This window comes from Salvia splendens, chromosome 2 (assembly GCF_004379255.2).
Source record: "Salvia splendens isolate huo1 chromosome 2, SspV2, whole genome shotgun sequence".
NCBI lineage: Eukaryota > Viridiplantae > Streptophyta > Magnoliopsida > Lamiales > Lamiaceae > Salvia > Salvia splendens.
Window position 1 is genome coordinate 9814636 of NC_056033.1, and position 21424 is coordinate 9836059.

Sequence of the window (21424 nt, forward strand, 5' to 3'; positions counted from 1 at the left end):
CCCCTCTGCCACCATTACCAAGCCTGATAAATCTCCAGTCCTCAGTATGAATACCATTTGATAGATACATCAGGATTGTCTCTCAAACCAGTCTGCACAGCTGAAGCATCAGAAGGCCTTGTAGGTATTTGGAGCGGGGGGCCATTGCTAACAGCAGGATTTTCATAATTAGAATCAGGAATCCCATGCTGTGGAACTGGAAACCGAATGCTACTAGCATCTGCTCCACTGTAAACATCCTTCAACGTCATTAGTGGTTCAGTTTCTTCATCAGAATCACTAAGGACAATTACTTCTGCATCCACACCAGGAGTAGCAGTAATTGGATCATTGAATCCATGTGGTGGTTCAACACTCAGGGGCATGGACTCATATTCAGTACCATTAACAGCAGAAAAGTCCCTCATCATCCAGATTAACACTGCCATCTTCACCATCTCTGTTGCTACTAGTGGCACTACTGCTCATAGGAATTATAATTTCACCATTTTACTTCAAGTTTTCTTTAAGTCTATTTGCAGGTGAGACACCTCGTGAATTATTAGCTTTATTAACTTCCCAGCAACCATTCTGGTTCCTTCTAATCCCTATTTTTAGAGCACCATGACCATCAGAACCATTCTCATGTTTAGCTGGTTTAGGTTCTACTTTTGGCTTTGATTCTGCTTCAGTTGATGAACAGATGGAACCGTCATACAAATGCCACAGCCCAAGCTCCCCAAGACCTCTACGATCTCCATCTGCCTTAGCACGCCAAGAGCCGTCAGGCTTTACCTCAATCTCTGCCCCATCTTCTCCAGCATCCCGCATCTGTAATACATAATGAAGGGAGTGTGATATCAACCAAGAATGGCAGAAGATATAATACCACAAGACACAAGTACCTTGTGTGATATCCGATTGAAATAAGGATCTATGATGATATTCTCCCAAGAATAGTTCTTCAGAGACATTGCCACTGCATTCTCAAACAGCATTCAAGAACAATAAAAACAATGCTGAGGAAGGTCTTAAATATAAGTTATCAGTTAACAAATAATATACAACTTATTCACAGCAAAAAGCCAAGAACATCCATTTAAGATATGGAGTAAATAAATCAATTTACCTTCCTGGAGTGTTGGTTCATCTCCACAAATACTTCCAGATCAAAACAGCCCATGTGAGCACAAGGCTTAAACCTTCCAGCGATCTTCATTCTCATACCAATCATCTAAAGAATTCAATCATAAGAGTATAGAGGCTAATCAGTTTCATCATAATTGCACCACAATAGCAACCTTAAACAAAGAAACAAGGTTGCATCAAGCAGAAATGCTGATTCATGATGGCAAATTCATAACATTGACTATGCTACAATCTCACTCATACAAACACAAAACATGGCATACGATGAACTTCAATAATAAAAGTAAATATATAGGAACCCATACACAGATGTTTTAAAAATAGATAGAGGGGTTTTACAACTACAGATTTAGACGTTAAGTAAACCAAAGATTTTCGTAAAATTACGGAAATATACTATGCTCACGGCTAACAAAATGAATCAATAGGAGACTCCTTAGATCGGCTCATGAGAAGTAGACAAGAGAGACATCTTATTCTCTTTCAAATCATTCCCAACTTTGCAAGTATTTATGATAAGACTACTCACAGGACAGCAGAGATTGACAGGAACAAAATCAGCAACAACTTCAATATCACTGTCACTATCAGCATTTTCTGCGGCAGGTCCCCCGCCAACACATTTACGAACACGAACTAGCGCATCCTCTAAACGCTCACCTTCATCCTCTTTCGGGATCAAATTAAGAATCTAAAAATAAGATGGCAGAAGTTCACTGTTAAGTCCACTCCAGGTTAATAAAAACTGAAACAAATGTACACTGCCAATAGGTTTCACAAACTTCTGTATTACGGTACAACAGAAACCAAGACCGAGTCCATCATTTCTTTAAATGGAAAATTCAAGGAGATAACCTAATCATCAAACTGAAAATGAACATTTTGGCGAGCAAAGAAACGATGATTATACAAATTAAACATCAATAATGAGTTTGGTACCCACAAACACAGAAAAATTACGCCAAACCCCACATACAAAATAATGATGTTTAATGACACCTGACACAATTACAATGGCGCCATGCTATATACTTCAACTTATAGATGCACGGCCGAGAGAAATACAAAAGGGCCATGAATGCACTAGAAAGTCTTGTCCTATGAAACATGGAGGGATCAAGTGCATACAGCATGGTTCAGAATATAATAGTAATATATTATCAGTGCATTATTTAATTTTTGAGCCAACTAAGATACCCAAGTTTAACAAACCACATGAATATACATCCAGAGAACATTTCAAATTATATGCCAAAATAAACATGTAGGAGGACCATTTGACCTGATGCAAAGTCCTTCTCTTTACAATTCTAACTCCCACGCAGAAAATGCGAGCATCAGATCCTGTTAAGGAAATCTTATTAATTCCGTCGCTTGTGTAGGTTGTAATCTGACAAAACAGCAAGAAATGCATACACTAAGGTATATGTAAAATAAAAAACAACATTGAATATCTAGTCAAACATGATTGAACGAGAGTGACATATTTGAGTTAATGATTTCCCCCATAAACCCCCCGCTCCACCCAATAAGAAAGGCCCAAAAAGGGAAAACCTAAAAGGGGAAGGGAGGGGGCATCTACAGAGAATGAACGATTTGGTAGCAGAGGAAAGAAATGAAAACAATTGTAGATATGTTAATTGCCCATATGCATATGTCTAGGATGCCTCCAAGTTCCAATACAGGATTATTGTATACATCCACCATTAGAAAAAAAATCATTTATATCATCTGGTTTAATAATCCTTGATAGAGAAAACTGGAAAAACAAGGTCCACGTAGTTGATCCATACCAAGCATTAGAATATATGATCATATAAATTACAGCAAAAAAGATCATTTTCCTACTTTATCTGGGAACTAACCACCAAAAAGTCATCACTTCATGCAAACTATTGGATGTTGCCACGTAAAGAGGTGCATACTAAAATGTATAAGAGGGACTGCAGCAAACAAGACATGCTTCCCCATAAAAGAAACGTCACTCCTTATCAATGAATGGTTTTCTAATTCGATACATAGAAATAAATGCCAATTTAAAGAGACAACTCACAATAGGCCCATCATCTCGACCATTTGCTCCAAGAAGTTGAGAACCGGGTCTATTTATTGCCCATACTGGTACACCTATAAGGTTAGTTAATAAGACAAAAATGTTCTACATGTGAGCAAGGGCAGCACTATGTCCTCTATCGTTCACGTCAAAGAGAACAAAAGAGAAAATGGAATGCGTACACAAAAATCAAAATGTATGCTACCAACCCTCCTCCCAAAGAGGGTTTTAGTATTATACTATGCACATGGATGAACAGGCAAGTCCTGATTTGGAAATGTACTAAAAGCACAATAACAAATTAGCATCAGATGAGCATCTTCTCTATATTAGCAGCAGCTAAAGAACAAATTCGAAATGATTTTGGTGAAGTTGGAGAAGAAGTGAGCTTCTACATCTAATAGACTCACAAAATTAAGCAATCTAAGTGGATATCATACCATTCACTTGCAGATCGGCATATTGCGGCCACTGCATTCTATATGTGACCTTATCATTGAGTAACATACACCATGCCTGGGTGGAAATTATCATAATCATGTAAAGATTAGTATATTCTAATATAGCAAGACAGATGATTTTCCTATAACATCAAGTGATCACCAACCTGAACATCGTGTTCTTGTTTCAACAACAAGTCCTTGTCTGCCCTTGTTAGTTTAAACGTTTTCTCAATGCTCAGACAAGGATTAGAGCTGCACACCCCAAATGTGCATATATGCAGCCACTAATTAAAACAACTCAATGGAAGATACATAAACAAGAAAACATCAGAATCAACAAATTGGAAGTAAAATGATAAGCATCTTGGCAGATAACACAAATTTCCAGCATTTATAGTCCGTCCCACTACAAAAAGTATGGATTGATCAATAGTGTGCAACAGTGCGTGAGGAAAGGTTCAACCAGACCACAACACAAGGCAACAAATTTTGAATTTTAACTAGAAGTCTAGAATTAAATGTACTTTATGCATTTCAAGACTCGGACCAGCCATTGCATAGTGCATTTGCATTCATATCGCACATGCATCAGAAACAAACAAATGGCTGAGACATTGAAAAGCTAGAACGAAGTATATAGTTTCCCATCAGACATACTAGATTGAAAGACTAGATGCATATCGTCTTCAGAGCACTCAAATTACAAATATGCTCAGGTTCAGGAAGTAGAGGGAAACATATTGCTAAGGTTCAGAATGTTAACTGTAAGAAGTAGAGTGCTCACTCAGTTGCAAGAAGAAAAGAAAGAAGTGAAGTAAAAGGCTGATGAATTGAAGGAGTCTAGAAGAACTAGCCGTTGGGATAGCAGTTAGTTTGTTAAGATGTAGCAGTTACACTTCTTGCTTTCTTGATTCTTGTTGTAGTTAGTTAGTAGCAGTTGCTACTTGATTGTAAGAGCTTTAAATAGCTCAATCTTGGTTGTATGTAGAATATAGAATTCATTCAATAAAGAGAATCAGTTTTCTCCAAGAAATCATCTCCTTCACTACTCTAAGTGTGAGTGTGTGTGTTCTCTGCAAATAGAGAGAGTTATCATATTGCTGTGAGTGTGTGTGATATACTCTAGTGTGTGTGAGCCTTGTGTGCTAAGCATAACAAGTGGCGCCGTCTGTGGGAAGATTGAAGCTGGTTTGCAGAAGATCAAACGGTTTCAGAGATGGCAGCAAGGCTTGATGCAGAAAAATTCACAGACAAGAATGATTATGGCCTGTGGAAGATGAAGATGAAGGCGGTTCTGATACAACAATGTTTGGCTGCAGTCCTTTCAAAACCTGAAGAAAAGGGAAAGGCTCCAGTGCTTGATGATAAAGCACAGATAAAGATGGAGGAAATGCAGCTCAAGGCACACTCCGCAGTGATCTTGTGCCTTGGAGACAAAGTCTTGAGGAATGTTCAAAAAGCCAAGACTGCAGTAGAGATCTTGGACAAGTTGGATGAAGTTTACTTGGCCAAATCTTTGGCTAACCGGCTCTATCTCAAGAAGAGGCTCTATGCCTATAGCTTTTCTGGGGATAAATCTATCATAGAGCAGTTAGAGGAATTCAACAAGATCATTGATGATCTTGGCTCAGTGGATGTCAAGATTTCAGATGAAGACAAGGCTATTCTCACATTGAATGCCTTGCCTAGCTCCTATGACCAGTTAAATGATGCAATTATCTATGGAAGAGATAAGCCTATCACCTATGCAGAGGTCTACTCAGCCTTGATGGCCAAAGAACTCCAGAAGACTACCAGCAGAGGCTCTGCAGGCTCCAATGTTCAAGCTGCAGAGGCCTTGATTGTTAAGAAATTTAAGAAGCCGAATTTCAAGAAGAAGTTTGAGGGCTCAAAACCCTCAAGCACTGATGCTCAGAAGGAAACCAGGGCATGCTATTGGTGCAAGAAACCTGGACACTTGAAGAAAGATTGTCATGCATGGAAGAGAAAGCTAGCCTCTGAGGGCCACAACCAATCTGATTGTGTGGAGAGTACTGATCCCCCAGCCCAACTCATGAATATTAGTGACAATGGGGTCAGTCACAGGTGGATTATGGACTCGGGGTGCAGCTTCCATATGTGCCCCAATAGAAGCTGGTTTCATGACCTTCAAGAAGCATCAGGTACTGTGGTGCTGGGTAACAACCATGTTTGTCAGATAAGAGGGATAGGGAAGGTGAAGCTAAGCCTACAAGATGGCTCTATAAAGATCCTAACTGGAGTGAGGTATATTCCAGAAGTGAAGAGGAATCTCATTTCATTGGGAATGCTGGAGCAAAGGGGGTTCACCATACTGATGAGTCAGGGAAAGTTGTTTGTAAAATCTGGAGATGCAGTAATGATGGAGGCTGAAAGAGAGCACATTCTCTACTATCTAAATGCCAAGTCTGTAAATGGGGAGAGTAATGCAGTGTCAGAGGACTCCCTAATGCTATGGCACAAGAGGCTGGGCCATCCTGCAGGAGGAAGCATGAAAGAACTCATCAAAAAGGGCGCCGCCCTAATCTCTGGAGATTTCAACAAGATGGACCCCTGTGAGCAGTGTATACTTGGAAGGGCAAAGAAGGCACCCTATCCTACAGGTATTCACTCATCTACAACCCCTTTAGACTATATACACAGTGATCTTTGGGGGCCTTCACCTGTGTGTTCAATTGGTGGAGGAAAGTATTATCTAGCTATCATTGATGATTATACTAGAAAGTTGTGGGTATATATCCTTAAAGAAAAGTCAGAAACACTCACAAAGTTCAAGATATGGTGTAAGGAGGTGGAGCTAGAGAAGGGAAGGAGTGTTAAATGCTTGAGAACTAACAATGGCTTAGAATTCTTATCTGCTGAATTTGATATGTTTTGCAAAGAGAAGGGTATGAAGAGGCACAGGACTGTTCCTTGTAATCCTCAGCAAAATGGAGTTGTGGAGAAGATGAATAGGACTATTCTAGAAAGGGTAAGGTGCTTACTACTCGGGTCTGGTCTGAGCAGCAGATTTTGGGGTGAGGCTGTGTATACAGCAGCCTATCTCATCAATAAATGTCCATCTACTGCCCTTAAATCTGAGACTCCTGATTACATGTGGTATGGAGCCCATAGTGACTACTCAAAATACAAGGTGTTTGGGTGTGCAGCCTATGCTCATGCTAGGCAAAGTAAGCTTGAAGCTAGGGCTCTGAAATGTATATTGCTGGGATATCAGAGAGGAGTAAAGGGGTATAGGCTCTGGTGTATTGAGCCTGGTAGGCAGAAGGTGGTGGTGAGCAGGGATGTGGTGTTTTTGGAGGATCAGATGCCCTACTTGAAAGAGAAGCTGGACTCCAGTGAAGTTGAGAGTGATCTATTCAAGGTGGAGCCTATGGGGCTTGGCCTAGGAGCAGGTGGAGCTACCGACTCAGAGAGTGAGTCTGATCCAGAGAGTGGTGGTGCTCCAGCTCAGGGTAGAAGGAATGACGAGCCTACAGCAGATCCTACTAGAGAGTACCAGATTGCAAGAGATAGGGGGAGGAGAAAAGCAAAGCCTCCAGAAAAATTTTCTGATGTGGTCTACTATGCACTTTGTGCTGCTGAGAGTATTGATATTGCAGATCCTCTCACCTACAAAGAGGCCATGAGAAGTAAAGACAGAGAAAGATGGATAGAAGCAATGAATGAAGAAATAGAGTCTTTACTCAAGAACAAAACTTGGATTTTGGTGGACAAATCCAAGTTGAATATAGATGGAAAGGAAAGGAGGCTGATCAGTTGCAAGTGGTTGTTTAAAAAGAAGGTGGAGACCACTGATAAAGATAGAATCAGATTCAAGGCAAGGCTGGTGGCTAGGGGTTTTACACAGCAAGAGGGAATTGATTTTAATGAAGTGTTTGCTCCAGTTGTCAAGCACACTTCAATTAGGATCTTGTTGGCAGTAGTGAACCAGCTAAATTGGGAACTACAGCAGCTTGATGTGAAGACTGCTTTCCTAAATGGAGACCTAGAAGAGACTATCTTCATGGAACAGCCAGAGGGCTATGTGAAGATTGAAGAAGAAGGTAAGGTGTGTCTGTTACAGAAAAGTCTTTATGGGCTTAAGCAAAGCCCCAGACAGTGGAATAAAAAATTTGATGCACAGATGAAGAGGATTGGCTTCACCAAGTCAGAGTATGATGATTGCATTTACATAAAGAAGACATGCAAGACTCCTATTGCCTACCTATTACTCTATGTGGATGATATGCTTCACCAAGTCAGAGTATGATGATTGCATTTACATAAAGAAGGCATGCAAGACTCCTATTGCCTACCTATTACTCTATGTGGATGATATGCTACTTGCAGGGCCTTCTATGACAAAAATTCAGAGAGTTAAGGAAGATCTGAAGTCAAGTTTTGAAATGAAGGATCTAGGATAAGCAAGGAAGATCCTAGGCATAAATATTCTGAGAGACAGAGGCTGCAAGAAGCTGTAGATGCTGCAAACTGATTATATTGAAAAAGTTTTGCAGAAATTCAAGATGGAGAATGCCAAGTCTGCATCAACTCCATTGTCTCAGAGCTTTAGGCTATCTAAGGAGCAGGCTCCTAAAACTAAACAAGAGGCTGAGGAGATGGAGTCTATCCCTTATGCTAGTGTGGTTGGAAGTGTTATGTACACTATGATCTGTACCAGCCCAGATCTTGCACATGCTATATCAGTAACTAGCAGATACATGGCTGACCCGGGGAAGGAGCATTGGAATGCTCTGAGATGGATTCTGAGGTACATGAAACACACCAGTGACTGGGGGTTGGTTTTCACTAACTGGGAAGGTAAATCTGAGGAGGTTGTGCAGGGTTATTGTGATGCAGACTATGCTGCAAACCTGGACAACAGGAAGTCCCAAACAGGCTACTTGTTTACAATGTTTGGAACTGTGATCAGCTGGAAGTCAGGTCTACAAAGTGTTGTTGCTCTTTCAACAACAGAATCTGAATATATAGCTCTCACTGCAGCAGTACAGGAGAGTTTTTGGATACAAGGTGTGATTTCAGATTTTGGTTTTGACCAAAGGACAATGGTGATTCATTGTGACAGCAGCTCAGCTATGTGCTAGGCTAAACATCAGTTTTTCCATGAAAGGAGCAAGCACATAGACATAAGGCTGCATTTTATTAGAGATGAGATTGAAAGGGGGAGAGTGAAGGTGATAAAGATTAACACCTTGCACAATCCAGCAGATATGCTCACTAAATCTCTGAGTAGAGATAAGTTTGATCATTGTAAGAATTTGATCAATGTTTGCTTTAGGAACTGAGGTGAGCCCTCAGGTGGAGAATTGTAAGAAGTAGAGTGCTCACTCAGTTGCAAGAAGAAAAGAAAGAAGTGAAGTAAAAGGCTGATGAATTGAAGGAGGAGCCTAGAAGAACTAGCCGTTGGGATAGCAGTTAGTTTGTTAAGATGTAGCAGTTACACTTCTAGCTTTCTTGATTCTTGTTGTAGTTAGTTAGTAGCAGTTGCTACTTGATTGTAAGAGCTTTAAATAGCTCAATCTCGGTTGTATGTAGAATATAGAATTCATTCAATAAAGAGAATCAGTTTTCTCCAAGAAATCATCTCCTTCACTACTCTAAGTGTGAGTGTGTGTGTTCTCTGCCAATAGAGAGAGTTATCATATTGCTGTGAGTGTGTGTGATATACTCTAGTGTGTGTGAGCCTTGTGTGCTAAGCATAACATTAACAAAAAGATGGAAAATTCAATGACATACCCATCTGCAGAAACACTTGTGATATTCAATTTCATAGGACAAAGAGGATTTGCAATTGACACCAAGAAACTGCATATTTCAACACAATGATGAATATAAGGCATCATTCTTCTGGATTCATTCCAAGTACAAAAGTAAGCAAGTATATCATGCAGTATCAAGTTTAAATGCAGTATAGCTGTATAGGGCATGTATCTTGGTTAAGCTGTTTATAATTGAAGGACCAGCTGCCTATCTCATAATAAAACAAACAAGTTTCCAACATTAGGCAAGCTCTTAATTATGTAATGAGATATGAGAGATCCCCATAATCTAAAAGGCAAGTTAGATAATTAGCATATACTTTTAGCTGATTGAAAATACATTGACATGACCCTAGAAAATTCTCAGAATAGGAGAAAAGTTGGAAACTTTTACTAGATTACAGGATGTAAGACAAGAAGCTGCTTGTTACACCATTAACATGCACAAGATATAAATTCCATGCAAGAACAAACATACAACCAAACTATCTTAAGAATTCTACAAGTATCTGCTAATTTTTTTATTTTATGTTCAGTTCATTAAATGGTATCCAAAAGAGTGACCATGGAGAACTTAAACCTCAGATTGTGACAAGCAACTACATAACTATTTACAAATTACTGCAGTCAATATAAAGAACAAACACAGGCAGATCATGAAGGAAGTACGTAAAGGCGTACTTATAGAAATGGCACAATCTTCATCGACTGCTCAAACAAAATAAATGTAGAAAGTAAAAAATAGGTTAACAAATAATAAGGTCGCCACTCGTCAGATGGTGAATATAAAGCCTTTGAGAATCAGCTCTAATAATAGCAATCAACTCATAACATGTAAGGAATGCCCAGTAAAGGTAAAAAAAGAAGCCAGTCCCATGATTTATGAGGAAAGACAAGGTGGCATATTTTTACTCACGGGTCTGCTCGACTCAGCCTACATAATTCACAGTAAAAGGTCTTTGGTGGACTAAGTAGAACACCATCCATTGGTTTCTCGGGAATAACCACACATGCTATATGTTGCCAAACACTACACCTTGGATCCTCACACTGCACCATTATGTACATAAAATATTATTTAGATTGGTCACAGATACATCCAGAAACTCATATCAGATGACAAGTAAACATAATTGTTAGGATTAACACACAAGGCTTACACACTCTTGAATAGATCACACACACTCACTGTAATGTGAAGTACTCACACACTTATGCAGAACACACACTCTCACACTTAGAGTAGAGAAGATGAAATCTTGGAGAGAAAACTGGAAAACTCTTTTATTGAATGAATACACTCTACCTACATACAATCGGTATTGAGCTATTTAAAGATCTATATCCAAGTAGCAACTGCTACTAACTAACTAACTACAAGAATCAAGAAAGCAACAAAGCTAATTGTTACATTCTAACAAACTAACTGCTATTTCCAACGGCTAGTTCTTCTAGCTTCCTTCTTCACTTCATCAGCCTTTAGCTTAGCTTTTTTCTTCCCTTTTTTGCAACTGAATGAGCACTCCCATTCTTACAATTCTCCACCTGAGGGCTCACTTCAGTTCTTACAGCAAACATTGATCAATTCCTTGCAATGATCAAACTTAACTCTACTTAGAGATTTAGTTAGCATATCAGCCGGATTGTGCAAGGTGCTAATCTTTACCACCTTCACTCTCCCTCTTTCAATCTCATCTCTAATAAAATGTAGTCTTATGTCTATGTGCTTGCTCCTCTCATGGAAAAACTGATGTTTAGCCAAGCAAATAGCTGAACTACTATCACAATGAATCACCATTGTCTTTTGGTTAAAACCAAATTCAGAAATCACTCCCTGGATCCAAAAACTCTCCTGTACAGCTGCAGTGAGAGCCATATACTCTGATTCTGTTGTTGAGAGAGCAACAACACTTTGTAAACCTGATTTCCAGCTGATCACAGTTCCAAACATGGTGAAAAGGTAGCCTGTTTGGGACTTTCTGTTGTCTAGGTTTGCAGCAAAGTCTGCATCACAGTAGCCCTGAACAACCTCCTCAGATTCACCTTCCCAGCTATTGAAAACAACTCCCCAGCCACTGGTTGATTTCATGTACCTCAGAATCCACTTAAGGGCATTCCAATGCTCCTTCCCCGGGTCAGCCATGTATCTACTAGTCACTGAAATTGCATGAGCAAGGTCTGGTCTGGTACATATCATTGTGTACATAACACTTCCAACCACACTAGCATAGGGGACAGACTCCATTTCCTCAGCCTCTTGCTTAGTTTTAGGCGCCTGCTCCTTAGATAGTCTAAAGCTCTGTGACAGTGGGGTTGATGCAGGTTTTGCATTTTCCATTTTGAATTTCTGCAAGACCTTTTCAATGTAGTCAGTTTGAAGCATCCACAGCCTTTTGCAGCCTCTATCCCTCAGAATATTTATGCCTAGGATCTTCCTAGCTTCTCCCAGATCCTTCATCTCAAAGCTAGACTTCAAATCCTCCTTAACTTTCTGAATTTCTGTCAAAGAAGGTCCTGCAAGCAGCATATCATCCACATAAAGTAATAGATAGGCAATAGGGGTTCTGCCTGACTTCTTTATGTAGATGCAGTCATCAAACTCTGATCTAATGAAGCCAATCTTCTTAATTTGTGCATCAAACTTCTTGTTCCACTGTCTAGGACTTTGCTTAAGACCATAAAGACTCTTTTGTAGCAAGCACACCTTGCTTTCTTCTCCAATCTTCACATAGCCATCTGGCTGTTCCATGAAGATAGTCTCCTCTAGGTCACCATTTAGGAAGACAGTCTTCACATCAAGCTGCTGCAATTCCCAATCTAGCTGATTCACCACAGCCAACAAAATCCTAATAGATGTGTGCTTAACAACCGGAGCAAACACCTCATTGAAGTCAACTCCTTCTTGCTGTGTAAATCCCCTTGCCACCAGCCTTGCTTTGAACCTGATTCTGTCTTTGTCAGTGGTCTCCACCTTCTTTTTAAACAACCACTTGCAGCTGATCAGTTTTCTTTCTTTTCCATCTGTGTTCAGCTTGGATTTGTCCACCAAACTCCAGGTTTTGTTCTTGAGTAAAGACTCTATTTCTTCATTCATGGCTTGTATCCACCTTTCTCTATCTTTACTCCTCATGGCTTCTTTATAGGTGAGAGGATCTGCACCATCAACACTCTCTGCAGCACAAAGAGCATAGTAGACCACATCAGAAAATTTCTCAGGGGGCTTTGCTTTCCTTCTTCCTCTATCTCTTGCAATCTGATATTCTCTGTTAGGATCAGCTGTAGGCTCATTACTCCTTTGTTCCTGAGATGGAGTATCATCATTTTCAGACTCAGTTTCTGAGTCAGTAGCTCCACCTGCTCCTAGGCCAAGTCCCACAGGCTCCACCTTGAAGAAATCACCCTCAACTTCACTGGATTCCAGCTTCTCTTTCAGGTAGGGCATCTGATCCTCCAAGAACACCACATCCCTGCTCACAATTACTTTCTGTTTACCAGACTCAATACACCAGAGTCTATACCCCTTAACACCCCTCTGATATCCCAGCAAGATACATTTCAGAGCCCTAGCTTCAAGCTTGCTTTGCCTAGCATGAGCATAGGCTGCACACCCAAACACCTTGTACTTTGAGTAGTCACTATGAGCTCCATACCACATGTAATCAGGGGTTTCAGACTTTAGAGCAGTGGATGGACATTTGTTAATGAGATAGGCTGCTGTATACACAGCTTCACCCCAAAATCTGCTGCTCAGACCAGAACTGAGTAGCAAGCACCTTACCCTCTCTAGGATAGTCCTATTCATCCTCTCTACAACACCATTTTGTTGAGGATTATTAGGAACAGTTCTGTGCCTCCTCATACCCTTCTCTTTGCAAAACAAGTCAAACTCAGCAGATAAGTACTCTAAGCCATTATCAGTTCTTAGGCATTTAACACTCCTTCCCTTCTCTAGCTCCACCTCCTTACACCACATCTTGAATTTTGTGAATGTTTCTGACTTTTCTTTCAGTATGTACACCCACAATTTCCTAGTGTAGTCATCAATAATAGCAAGGTAGTATTTCCCACCACCAATTGAGCTTACAGGTGAAGGGCCCCAGAGATCACTATGTATGTAGTCTAATGGGACTGTAGATGAGTGAGTACCTGTTGAATAGGGTGCCTTCTTTGCTTTACCAAGTATGCATTGCTCACATGGATCCATTTTCTTGAATTCTCCAGGAATCAGACCCTTCTTGATGAGTTCTTTCATGGTCCCTTCAGCTGGGTGGCCCAGCCTCATGTGCCACAGCTTCAAGGGCTCTTCTAAAACCGCATTGCTCTCTCCACCAACTGCCTTTGCATTAAGATAGTAAAGCACATGCTCTCTGTCAGCCTCCATCATTACTGCATTCCCAGATTTCACAAGCATCTTTCCCTGACACATCACAATGGTGAAACCCTTCTCTTCCAACATTCCCAGTGATATGAGGTTCCTTTTCACCTCTGGAATGAACCTCACTCCAGTCAGAATCTTCATTGAGCCATCTTGCAAACTTAGCTTCACCTTCCCTATCCCTTTGATCTGACACACATGGTTATTGCCAAGAACTACAGTCCCTGATGCTTCCTGAAGATCATGAAACCAAGATTTGTTGGGGCACATATGGAAGCTGCACCCTGAGTCCATTATCCACCTGTGACTGATCCCATTATCACTGATATTCATAAGTTGAGCAGGGGGGTCAGTACTCTCCACACAATCAGAAGTGTTGTGGCCCTCAGAGGCTAGTTTTCTCTTCCACGCATGGCAATCCTTCTTCAAGTGCCCTGATTTTTTGCACCAATAACATGCTCTGGTTTCCTTCTGAGCATCAGAGCTTGAGGGTTTTGTGCCCTCAAACTTCTTCTTGAAATTCTGCTTCTTGAACTTCTTCACATTCAAGGCCTCTGCAGCTTGAACATTAGAGCTTGCAGAGCCTCTGCTGGTGGTCTTCTGGAGTTCCTTAGCCATCAGGGCCGAGTAGACTTCTGCATAGGTGATAGGCTTATCTCTGCCATAGATGATTGCATCACTCAACTGGTCATAAGAGCTGGGCAAGGCATTTAATGTAAGAATAGCCTTGTCTTCATCTGAAATTTTAACATCCACAGAGCCCAGATCATCAATGATCTTGTTGAACTCCTCTAACTGCTCTATGATAGGTTTCTCTCCAGAGAAACTATAGGCATAGAGCCTCTTCTTGAGATACAGCCGGTTAGCCAATGATTTGGCCAAGTAAACTTCATCCAACTTATCCAAGATCTCCACCGCAGTCTTGGCTTCTTGAACATCCCTCAAGACTTTATCTCCAAGGCACAAAATCACTGCAGAGTGTGCCTTGAGCTGCATCTCCTCCATCTTTATTTGTGCTTTATCATCAAGCACTGGAGCCTTTCCCTTTTCCTCAGGTTTTGAAAGCACTGCAGCCAAGCCTTGTTGGATCAAAACCGCCTTCATCTTCATCTTCCACAGGCCATAGTCATTCTTGCCTGTGAATTTTTCTGCATCAAGCCTTGCTGCCATCTCTGAAACTGCTTGAACTTCTGCAAATCAGCTTCAAACCTTTCCCACAGACGGCGCCACTTGTTAGGATTAACACACAAGGCTTACACACTCTTGAATAGATCACACACACTCACTGTAATGTGAAGTACTCACACACTTATGCAGAACACACACTCTCACACTTAGAGTAGAGAAGATGAAATCTTGGAGAGAAAACTGGAAAACTCTTTTATTGAATGAATACACTCTACCTACATACAATCGGTATTGAGCTATTTAAAGCTCTATATCTAAGTAGCAACTGCTACTAACTAACTAACTACAAGAATCAAGAAAGCAACAAAGCTAACTGTTACATTCTAACAAACTAACTGCTATTTCCAACGGCTAGTTCTTCTAGCTTCCTTCTTCACTTCATCAGCCTTTAGCTTAGCTTTTTTCTTCCCTTTTTTGCAACTGAATGAGCACTCCCATTCTTACAATAATAAAGCGCTCAAAGGTGCAAATGCATATTGGACCCTTGGTGCAAGGCACAGGCACCTGACAGACACAATGAACAAAACACTAATATTAAATGAAAAAAATAAACAAATTATGTTGTGGGCTACTAAAAAGCTTATGCAATGCTGTAACTAGTAACACTTCAAAGGAATCATGATGGAGAAATCCGTAGAGACTATTATTTCTTTTTTTAATATCCTAGATATATTATATCTAGGTTTCTGAGCTTAATTCTAAATAATAACAAGTCAAACTGAATCAACAGTTAAACTTTTAAATTTTTCCTTGAACCGGAGCATATATCAAGATGAACAGAGTATAAGGAGGTTGTGAACGACAAATACATCAAGATGAACAGAGTATAAGGAGGTTGTGAACACAACTGCACATACCTTAATCATTGAATCAGTAGGCAATGAGCTTCCACAGAGACAGCGTGTCATATCCATATGATCTTTAAGTTTTACCTTTGCACCGTCTGAAAGGCCTTGTGATTTTGATGCCAAGTCAGGTGCCCCAGAGATTTGCATTTTTCTGAATATAGAAAGAGAATAATCAGCATAAAATTAGGTCCAACCTATGAGTGCTCCTCCCTACTTTCCAGGAAATCGTTCATCTCAAAGTTGCAGTTTTTACCTCATGTAGTCACTTTACATTTTTTTTAACCGACCACCTCAACTTTTTTCTGTTGTACTTAAATGTCTTTTATTATGGGGAAAAAGTAATATAGCTCTGAAATCTAAATGGAACTTAAATTTGAACAAGTGAATGAAGAAAAATGAAATTATAGTCTGCTCCTTGATGGTGTATACAGGCAATAGAAGAAAATTGAGGACAGTAGACAAAAGCAATTTATGTCAAATCTGCAATAGTCAATGAATGATTTTTTTTTTCTTAAAACGACCTATATGTGTCATCAACGAGCTTTGCCACTTCGTCCTTTCCAATAGCATTCATCCATGTTGATGAAACTGTTGCAAAAATACTCCATTGCATCAATACTCAATAGTTGTCAGATATTATATCAGAAAAACATGAGAGTTCCGAGTTGTAGTATTACTCATGTATCTTCATATGTATTAAGGGACATGCTATTGCATATATATCTGTGGTTGACTAATTATTTAATCCCTGATCCAAACAATGACTATACCATATTCATATGATTACCTAGCAATAAAGATTTGAACATTGTTTCAAATCATTTTACATAAGAGCACAACAACTTTCTCAGGAGCTTTTGCCATCGTCTACATCATCTTGTCTTCTCACAAGGATCTAATATGGGGGGCATAAAATCCTTGAACAGATATGTGAATGCAACAGTACTTTGATGCATAACTTTCATTGGTCCAATGCAAATGGAGTTCGCTTAAAAATTATATGTGATTCTGACAGGAAGTGATATAACATATAGATAGCTATCCTCAATTCATTTGTTATTTGAAAGTAACAGAGAGATCACATAGCCAACTACCTCGATCATCAGAGAGAATTGTCAATGTTCGGTCAACAAGGTCATGTGACAATTGAATACCACCAAACATTTAGAAAGCAATACAAAGTACTCATTGACGGGATAGTTAGAAAGTAATAGTACATAGTACTCATTATGCAAACAAAATAGAACTTGTGAGACAACAAGCCTCTGAGTAATTGGAAACTACAGCATGCAGGTACAGTAGCACCGATATACAAGTAGGTTTCCATCTGTGGAACAACAAAGATGATAGATATTTTAGAGTCTTAAGTTCAACTTCCAACTAGGTGCTCTCAGGCTCCAGTGTGCAAGATACACAGAAGAAAGAAGGGACTAAGAGTCTATGACAGAGTGGAAGTTTCCTTATTGTGGAAATGACATGAATTAGCTACATATCAAGCATCTGACCTGTTTCTTTCCCTGCTTAGAAAGTCCAAGTTGGGTAAGGACATCCTTGAGCTCCTTACCCCGAAAATATGCTAGTTTGTCCTGTGAAAAACAATTTAGAGATTTTTCTCTAAATAATAAACATACTAGCTGAGAAACATTAAGGCATCATTTTCTAAAGTCTAAATTATAACAAGACCAACACGAGCAAACAAAAGAAGATTACAGAGAAACATGAGAATTCCCTCTAATCTCTGTTTACACATTTAAATTCAAAGTCTACATCGACAGACCCTTATGATGCATATGAATTCTTCCCAGCAACTGTAGTATGATACATTACAAATTTACAACCTTAATATAGTTGTGGGTTATGTCATTATATGATCAGTTTTTAAGCACACACCAAGTTTAGAACAACTTTATACACATCAATATCCATCACAGCTGTCCTTCATCAACTAAATAACTTATTAATATGAATCAAAATGAATTCAATGAATATACCCCTATACGATCTAATCAAACACATGTGCAGTGATCTTTATTTGAAGTCCAAGCTACTGGTAAAATATATCATGTCTTTCAATCTCCTTGACAGAGCAAATTGGTTCTTAAAACATAACATTCTCTCCTTGTTACTCATCAAGAACCACATATTCAAGTGTGTGTCTCACTGTGACACACCCATTAATATGCGGACTGTCACTAGCACCTCCTACATTTCTGACGTACCCACAAGTATATGCACATCGACCTTCTTGCAGGTTTTCAATAAAAAAAATTCCTAGAACTAAGAAAAAGATTCCACACACGCGCAAAAAGCAAAATATGAGGTTGTCGTACATAGCTTCAGCCAAGGTTTCCGCCCCTCTCGGCTAGCAAAATATGGGGTTGTCATAAATAACGCTGATCGCATGAAGCACTTAATTAATTGCCACTTGTTTCTGGATTACACAAGTCTGTGGCACACAGCAGTACAATATCAAATAGACTCAACCTAGTGTAAGCCTCTAACCAAATGGTATAGTTTAACAATGACTTGCATGGCATCTTCAGAGTAATATCAAAACTGAAACAACAATGCTACAGGCAAATAAACTAGTACTGATCAGACTAAGATTACCTTGCAGCTAGCCACCACGTCCATCCTCTTCTCTCCCAAAATGACTCTAACTCGGCAGAAACAACACCAAATTATAAGATATAGCTGCCACTCACGTGCGGCTTTTCAATTAGCCATCGGAATCCAGACAAGACAACCAATTCACTTCATTAAAATACAAAAATACGCAGGTCCAAATCAGCACACAGTAGTACATTTAGAAAAGACAAAAACTTACAAAAAGGTGATGATTTCGATAATTGAAAAACGGTGCAAATCCAAAAGCGTAATTAGGTCGGTAGGGTTGCGGCGGGTACTAGCGGCGGCTCGTCGTCTCTCCCGAATCTCTCGCCGGAATCCACACACTGAATTCTGTATATATATACGTATTTATTATGGGTTGCCCCAAAGAATGCAGCCGGTAAGAACAGAACCTACCAAAATTTTGTATAAATAAATTAGTAGTACTAGTTTATATTTATTCATTAAGTATATTTACTCAAATGCTATATGTTTAATTCTTTTTCCCTTTTCTTCATAGTTTCAACGTCTCTTTTTTTTAATAATCATTTTCCCTTTTCTACCTAGCCATGAAATTTTTTCCTCTTTCGTTAATGGTGTTTATCTTTCTCTTGTTCGGCGGAGACCAGATCTCATCTCCCTGTGCGTCGTTCTTCTCTACTGTAGATGTGGACATGACATCTGAACTTCATGTCTTTCATCAATGGAGTCAATCAGAATTACCGTGAATCAATTTGGAATTATGACATATAGTACTATAATTATTTTGGCAACAAATACTTCGAATTTACTTATAAGATGTGAATCTCCTTGGAAATAATTCGAATTATGATAAATTTAGTCTTAATTATTTGAAAAGAGCAATTTAATGTAAAAACGAGGGCTGTCAGCATATTAGTCGAAGTTCGGTGTAAAAAGAGAAGCAACAAATAATAAAAATTAATAAATGTCTATATAAGAATATGTAATTAAATAATAATAATAATAATAATAATAATATTAAATAACTTTTTTTTAAAAAAATAGGCATTTCCTTGTTTATAAAATTAATAGTTATAGTAATAGAATCTCATATATATCTCTTAGTTTCATATTAAATTTAAATCATATCAATGTAATTTTGGAAGCATTTAACTGATCAAAATATAAATATTGAATTAAATATCATCAACATATAAAAACAAGTTCATTTATTTTCGTGATTTTTGATATAAAATCGACAATTTCCTTCAAACATTGATATTTTATATTAATATATTTAAATAGCTATATTGATATTTGACGAATTTAAGATTTGATGAAAACACGCAACCTAAACACCTCCCATTGATAACATAAACAATATCAACAAAATATATTATTATAAAAAAATGACATGTGTATATTAATACATATACAACAATATCAACAAAATATAATAATTGTAACAAAATAATGACATGTATACAAGTATATCAACACAATTATAATTATAATTATTCTAATGTGTTGATAAGCTGATACACAAGAAACATTAATTTTATTCCATTATACATTTAACATTAGTCATTAGATGTTACTCCATATGATATCTCAATCTTTTCATATTATCCTGTTAAATTTCATAAATCCTTCAATCTTTCTGTCTCTCTTAAAACTTGACGCAATTATCAAATAAGTTACACATATTGTTAAGTAAGATTCACGAAATTCCGTAGCATTATTAGTATGAGAACGCCAAATAATTACTAAAGCAAATAAGTTCAACACGTAGAAAAAATAAATGGCATACACATGGACAAAATTTAAACATGGAAAGATTTAGTAATTATTCGATAAATGTCATGAAAAGTTTATAGAAACTAACAACATTAAATATAAAGAGCAAAATCTAATACTCCAAGTTAATTCTAATTGCTTAAATTAAAAGTATAGCAAACATTAGAGCGTGGCATCTTTCTCCCGCCATACTTGTGAGCAATCTGTTCCATCTTTGCAGAATTTCTCATCCATATGTACGCATGATTTGTATTCTCCCCACTGGCACTGTGACATACCTTGATTCCTAAAATCTGAAAATTTAATCACAAATTAATGAATATGCAATTATTCACAGATCACATAAAAATTTATTTATAACATTTCGCCACCAAAAAAAAGGAACAATATTTACCTGACGTGCACCTTTGAAACACTTGTAGTACAAATAATTTTCATCCATCCAAGGCACCAAGTTATTAATCACAAGGCAGCAATTTTTGTGTGCTAGCTTCTCTACAATACCAAATCCATCAATTATAAACTAATTCATCATATTAATCGACAAAAATATTTAATTTAATGATAATTAAAGGAGTTACCTGATGATTTGAGGCTGTATGGGGCAGGGCGGAATATCTGGACTAGATATCCTGTGTTGAGTTTCTCCCAAATCTGCATCTGATAGAGACAAATCTCACCGGCAGCGTCCTCCGTGGCGGCGGTGATGTAGTAGAGCGCTCCGGCGGTGGGCTCCACGTTGAGATTTACTATTGTGATGAACCTGAGAAAACCTTGTTCCCCAGCCTTGTTGTTGTACTCCTCCACCGCAAACTTGGCAGCGCTTTCTGCCTTTTGGTAGCGGTCGCCGCCTTCGACGCGCCTGATGCCTCCCAGGATCACAGACCCATCTTTACCCGGCGTTACATAGAAGCCCTGAAATTATTTATAAAATAGTAAGACTATATAAAGCAAACTTATATACATAAAATAAGTAGTAGTACTATGAGAGAATGAGAACCTGGCTGTAGTTAATGTCATCCATGTATTCGGAGTAGGCTTCTGGATCGAAAGTAAGGTCTTCCATTGCTGAAGAAACGTGCGAGAAAACAAAGAATTTGGAAAGAAGAAAAAAGACGGGGGAATTTCTCTTGCGAGTTATCAAAGTTATGTATGTATGCGTTTATATAGGGAGAGGTATGTGTGTTCTTGTTGACATTGACAAGGAAAATAGTTTTGTTATGGAAGGTCTTGGTATGCAT

The 21424-nt window shown here is 38.7% G+C and overlaps 1 protein-coding gene and 1 pseudogene across 1 annotated transcript; both read right to left on the reverse strand.

The window, feature by feature from the left end:
* Window positions 1-384: 384 nt before the first annotated feature.
* LOC121773163 lies at window positions 385-18793 on the reverse strand (annotated as a pseudogene).
* Window positions 18794-20264: 1471 nt separating this feature from the next.
* LOC121772092 lies at window positions 20265-21358 on the reverse strand. Its single transcript, XM_042169062.1, has 4 exons — window positions 21184-21358; window positions 20765-21098; window positions 20578-20678; window positions 20265-20476 (listed from the first exon to the last, which is right to left on the reverse strand). Exons 1-4 carry the CDS (start codon window positions 21247-21249, stop codon window positions 20315-20317), a joined length of 663 nt encoding a protein of 220 aa, XP_042024996.1. The 5' UTR covers window positions 21250-21358; the 3' UTR covers window positions 20265-20314.
* Window positions 21359-21424: the final 66 nt, after the last annotated feature.